We start from the raw sequence: 6,422 nt of genomic DNA, 5'->3' as shown, positions 1-6,422 counted from the left end.
CTCAGGAAATGTCACCATCTCCACAGTCTCCATTGGTCAAAACCGTATAGTTAAGATTAGTGTATTTTAATGCATGTAAGTTTTACCTAAAGAAAATGGAATTTAAAAACTTGAATGAGGGATGGGAAAAAGAGGAAGTCAGAGATAAAGTGAGGATGGCTGATGTTGATCATTGTTGAATAGTATGCTGATGGCATGTTATACTATTCTGATTGCTTGTGTATGTTTGGAATTTTCTATAGTAATTTCTTAAGTTAAAATGTTTAAGGTATGTATTTCCCTCTATTATTCCCAGATTTAACCAGCCTTTTGTTGTTGTTGTTGAACCAAACCAACCTTTTGATCAGCTGCCCAACTCCCTGCCCCTCAGGGGTCTCTGCCCCCCAGGCTCCCGCACGCTCTCCCCAAAGGAGGGCTGAGTCCCAGCTCTAGTGGGAGGTCTCACAGGGGAGCTTTTTGAACACCACAGCCAGGACCCCGGGGCGGGGGGGGGGGGGGGGGGGCGCTCCCTGCCGCAATTTTGCGCTTTAAAAAGTGCAAGCCTTGACTCATGCTTTGCAACCTCGTTAGGATTTGAAGTGAGAGGTGATGCCATATAACAAAACCAAAAGAATGTGAATCTCCGTTGTCAGGCAGAGCTAACTTATGACAGCTTAGTGTCCTGACTGGAGCCTCAGACACCGCCGCCATAGCCACTGTGGAAAAGAGCTGTTCCTCCAAAGTTTAGACATGCAGTTACCATACAACCAAACAATTCTACTCCTGGGTGTGTGTGTGTGTGTGTGTGTGTGTGTGTGTGTATTTTTTTCCAAGAGAAGTGAAAACTCATATGCACACAAAACTTATACATGCATGTTCATAGCAGCATTATTCATAATAGCCCCAAAAGTGGAAACAACCTACATGCCCATCAACTAAAGAACTGATAATATGGCCTAGCCAAACAATAGAATATTATTCAGCAATAAAAAAGAAGGAACTATGTATACATGCTACAACATGGATGGACCTTGAAAACTTGATGCTAAGAGAAAGAAGCCAATAACAAAAATCCACATGTTAAACAATTCCAGTTACATTAAAAGTCCAGAATAGGCAAATTCATAGAGACATAAAGTACATAGTGATTGCCTGGCACTCGCAAGGGGGAATGTAGAAGGGGGAGGAACTGCAAGATATGAGGTTTCTATGTGGGGGGATGAAATATTCTAAAATTGGTTGTGGCAATGTTTGCACAACTCTGTGAATATACTAAAAATAATCAAATTGTACAGTTTAAGTGGTGTATACTACATGAATTAATAAAACTATTATAAAAATACTCAATACAACAACAAAATGATGCACATGCAAGGCAGTAAATTGTTATATCTTATATAATAAAAGCTTAATATGCTAAGTGTTCGGTCGACCAGTCAGCCGTTCAACCAATCAAAGCATAATATGCTAATGATATGCTAAGACCACTCAAATGTTCAATGTGATGTGCACTGACCACCAGCGGCAGACAGTCCACCAGTCAACCTGTTGCTATGATGTGCACTGACCACCAGGGGGCAGATGCTCTGACTGGTAGGTTAGCTTCCTTCTGGGGTTGGGCCCAATAGGGACTGAGAAAGTTGGACCAGATACACCCTGGAGCCTTCCCACAGTTCCTCCCTGGCTGGCCAATTTCCCACATCTTTCCTTGGCCCCAATCATGTACCACTGGGGTCCCTTAGCCTGACCTGCGCTCTCTCACAATCCTCAAGTGTTGTCAGAGAGCCCAATCCTGCAGGCTAGCCGAGGGACCCCAACTGGTGCACGAATTCCTGCACTGGGCTTCTAGTGTTATTTATAAAATTTTGAAATCTGCAAGTACCTAAATGCAAGGCAAAAGGGATGGTAAAATAAATTATGTTCAGTCATATAAATAAGTATTAAGTAACTACTGTAATAATCTTTTGAATACTTATTAACACAAGGATATCTCCTGCTGTAATAATAAGGGAAAAGACAAAATGTAAAATCTGCATTGAGACACACATACATATTCACTTACACAGAAAATTTATAAAAGAAAATCTACAATCAATGAAAAATGGTTAATATTGGGTAATGGGATAAATGGTGATTTGTGTTTTCTTCTCCTTTTTCTATATTCTATTTTCTGCTGCATATCCTATCTAATAAAAGAGTAACATTCACTGAAACCAGTTTGGCTCAGTGGATAGAGTGTCGACCTGTGGACTGAAAGGTCCCAGGTTCGATTTTGGTCAAGGGCATGTACCTTGGTTGTGGGCACATCCCAGTGGGGGGTGTGCAAGAGGCAGCTGATCGATGTTTCTCTCTTATCGATGTTTCAAGCTTTCTATCCCTCTCTCTTCCTCTCTGCAAAAAAACTCAATAAAATATATATATTGTTTTAAAAAGTAACATGCAAATTAACCATCACTCCACTATACCCACAAGCCATGCCCACCAGCCAATCAGGAATGAGTATGCAAATTAACCCAACCAAGATGGCTGCAGCCACAGAGCTAGAGAGAGCAGGAGGCTCGAGTTGCCCCCAGTGATGGAGGAAGCCAAGCTTTCCACACACCCTGGATGGCTTAAGTCTCCACTTAAGGCTACAAAGTTTCAATTATAAAAGATAAAAAAATCACAACAAAAATGACTGTGGCCAGGCCATGGTGCAAGCAGGAGGCTTGGCTCCACTCAAGACTACAAAGTTTCAATTATAGAAGATCTCCACTTGGGTCGCAGGGGGCGTGGCCGGCCTGCAAACCATCATAGGCTCCTCGCCCAGGCCACCACATGCTCCAAAGGAACCCCACCCTGATCCAGGACACCCTTCAGGACAAACCAGCTGCCCCCCACCCATGCACCAGGCTTATATCATAAAAGAGTTATATGCAAATTGGCCATCACTCCAACACACAAGGTGGCTGACCCTATGAGGTCAAAGATCCTGCCCCCAGGTGGACACAAGATGGCTGCCACAAGATGGCCATCATGGGAGGGCACTTGGGAGGGACCAGACCTGCAGGGGATGGCAGTTAGGGGTGACCAGGCCTGCAGGGGAGGGCAATTAGGGGCAATCAGGAGGAGTAGTTAGGCATTATCAGGCTGTCAGGGGAGTGGTTAGGGAGTAATCAGGCTGGCTGGCAGAAGCAGTAAGGGCAATCAGGAAGGCAGGAAGGCAAGCAGTTGGGAGCCAGCAGTCCTGGTCCCATATTGGAGAGGATGCAGGCTGGGCTAAGGAACACACACAGCCTGTGCATGAATTTTGTGCACTGGGCCTCTAGTCCTATATAATAAAAGGCTAATAGGCAAATTGTCCCCATGGACAGGAGTTTGACTAACAGGGCATTAGATGTGTGCTAACCACCAGAGGGCAGCGCAGAACAAGGTTGGCGTTGGCACAGCACTGGCAGCAGGTGGCAGTTGACATGCTGCTGGCCCCAGTGGGCCCCAGTGAGAGTAAGACTGCAGCAGGATGGTGGAGCAGGAGAGCAGGTGGTACCAGACCAACACAGGTGCAAGCAAGGGCCCCAATTTCCCTGCCGGTCACCTCATAGATCGGCCCTGATAACAGGCCAGGCCTAGAGACCCTACCCATTCACAAATTTCATGCTCTGGGCCTCTAGTATGTTTATAACCAATAAAAATATTTCTTAAATATTGAGAAAATATTGAGAAAGAAAGTTTATCTCCAAAACTTACTTAAAATGAATAGTCTAAAAGATCTGAATAGAAAATTATAGACTATGTAGTCAAAGTTTTTCATTTTACTGAAGTAACCAGAGTCCAAAATGGCTAAGTGCTCTGGCCCCTGCCAACCATCTGTGAAACTCTCCTGTTTGTCTTTCTCTTTTGATGAACCATCTACACACATTCAAAGGTAGCTCAAAAAAAAAAAAAAGACAATACCATACAATCTCACCTATATGTGGAATCTAAAAACAACAATACAGAACAGATTGGTTGTTATCAGAAGTTTGGGCGTGGGGGTGCTGAGAGAAATGGGTGAATGTGGTCAAAAGGTACAAACATCCAATATGAAATAAATAAGTCCTGGGGATATAATGTACAGCATGGTGACTATAGTTAACAATACGTTAGTGTATATTTGAAAGTTGCTGAGAGTAGATCTTAAAAGTTTTCATCACAAGAACAAAAAATTATAACCATGTGTGGTGATGGATGTTATCTAGACTTGTGATGATTATCTTGCAATATACACTTACATCAAATAATTATGTGACTCACCTGAAGGTAATATAAGATTCTATGTCAGTTATATTTCAATTTTTTTTTTAAAAAAGAACTACTTCTTTTCTTGGTAGGGGAGGTGTGGGGGGGCAAGAGGAGGGGGGATTTCTTTCCACAAATTGGGTTCTGTTCTAAAATTACTGCAAGATTAAGTAGAAACAACTCAACAGTCTCTCGCCCAGACCATTAGAGGGCACTAGCAAGTCAAGACAAGCTGAGCCCTACCCACAGTGAATAAACTACAGTGAGAGTAACCATCATTTTTTGGCATGAGAAGCAGACAAAAATGATTAAAACCATGCTGACCCTTGGATGACTGTCTTCAGCTTTTCCTGGCAAGCGATGGCTAAAGGAGTCCTTTTGAAGTGGGGCATTCTGGCCTGGCTGCAAAGCCCAATTCCTCAAGAAATGAATGACAAGAACAAGAAATGAATGACACGCCAGGAAACAGCCCCAGCAACAGCTCCCAGCTGTTTCCAGGCAGCAGCCCATAATCACCTATTTCCCCGCTCCAAGTGTGGCAGAGGGATCCTCTGGCCTTCAGCAGGCGGGGAGGCAGCACAGCTGGGAGGCTGGGAGAACACAGAGTGAATGCTTCTATCAAAACCACCAGCTGCCAATGTTGTTCCTTGGGGTCCCACACCCTCCAGACAAAAAGAAGAGAATCAAGCCAGAGCCCAGGACTCCTCGGCGGAAACAAAGGCGCAGTGAAAGTTGGCAAGCCTCCCTGCTCTGAAATGATTCCCAGACAACAGTAAATTGGGAAAGTGGTCAGTGTTGAGTGGAGACACGTGGGCCTGGCTGCAAAGCCCAATTCCTCAGCTCTCTTCACAATATGTGAACATAAAATACACAGGGTCAGGGGGAATAGGGTTCACCCATTTCCATTAAGTCCAATTAAAGGACCTTATCCCGGAAAGGCAGGGTGATACTGTAGTGCTTTAGTCTACATATGCTGGGAGAGGACCCATGTTCAAATCCCAGCTCTGCCACTCACTGATTAGCTGAACCTGTGCAAGTTACTCAGTTTTTTTTTCCTGTGCCTCGGTTTACTCATCTGTAAAGTGAAGACAACAGTAACAGTAGTTCCTTCTTCCTACATGGCAATGAGGATTACATGGTCCCTGACACATTATTAGTGCTCAACAAATGTTAGCTATTAGCTAGTGCTAGTGGTGATGGGTATAAAAGTCTTAAAATACAGAGCTTTTCTACCCTTGTTTCATAAGCCAACCCAACATCTTGGGGCCTTTATTTTGAGGAAATTCTCTCTTAATGTAAAGACCCTCAAAAAAGCTTGTAGGCAATCTATCATTCAAAACCCAGGAAAACCCCTATATCACACAACTAAAAGTTATTTCTAAAATCTGCCCTGGTCTGTATACACTAAAATGTGTTCCTTTTCTCACTTAAGTTGCTGGTTGTGGAAGTTCTTCCCCAAAGGCGAATTCATCAGGGTTCAATGTGAAGGTTTATAAGTACAATGTCTACACTTTAAGTTGTTCTACCAATAGTTGAAATGCCAACTCCCCATAATTGATATGTGCTGGGATAAATACTTATATTAAGATTAATTAGTGTGGCTCATTGTATTTTCCAAAGATGGTCACAGAAGGCAAAGGAGGTTCAGAGTACTCTTGCTATTTAAGTAATTTTAATTCAAAATCATAAATATGCCAAAGTGACATACTGTATTTGAGGGCGGCCTGCCCTGAGTTCCATCTTTAATCTTGCAAAATAAGCTAAACTAAGTTTTGCTTGTATGAATAAACTGGATTCATATGCTCAGGGAATTTTCAAAGCCTATTTCCATTTATCCTTGATTCTAACGTGAGCTAATTGGCACACAACTTGTATTCTAGATACTGTGTCTGTGGCATGGACCTTCAGCTTCAGGGGGTGATGGGTGATGGTCTGTTCCTTGACCCTCTGCACTCAATGCAGAACCTGGTGAAGAAAATGATGCTGGATGGCCCATCAGGCCCCCCAGACTATCTGATGTTGGCATTCCTCTTGAGATAGTTGGTGTAATGAGTCAGAAGTAGCTTCTTGACCAAGCTGCTGTAGATGGCCCATGACGGGATCAGGCTCAGAAAGCTCGCCTTAAATAGACAAAAACATGAGTGTCTGGGTGAAAAGAAGAGCAAGGAAGTTAGAACTAAAACATC

General features: G+C 43.3%; 1 protein-coding gene across 1 annotated transcript in view; it reads right to left on the bottom strand.

The window, feature by feature from the left end:
• Positions 1-5,888: 5,888 nt before the first annotated feature.
• The window catches only part of HSD17B3 (hydroxysteroid 17-beta dehydrogenase 3), a gene marked incomplete at its 5' end in the record, with an annotated part of 62,368 nt that continues 61,834 nt past the window's right edge, over positions 5,889-6,422 (bottom strand). Inside the window, one exon of the mRNA XM_084898992.1 lies at positions 5,889-6,356. Within this exon, the coding sequence (XP_084755118.1) occupies positions 6,246-6,356 (111 nt within the window). The 3' untranslated portion in view covers positions 5,889-6,245. The remainder of the gene's footprint in view (positions 6,357-6,422) is intronic.

Source organism: Pipistrellus hanaki (genome assembly GCF_964339955.1).
Source record: "Pipistrellus hanaki genome assembly, chromosome: 11".
In the NCBI taxonomy this organism is placed as follows: domain Eukaryota; kingdom Metazoa; phylum Chordata; class Mammalia; order Chiroptera; family Vespertilionidae; genus Pipistrellus; species Pipistrellus hanaki.
The sequence above is the reverse complement of the archived record's forward strand: the minus strand, read 5'-3'. Positions and strand labels throughout refer to the sequence as shown.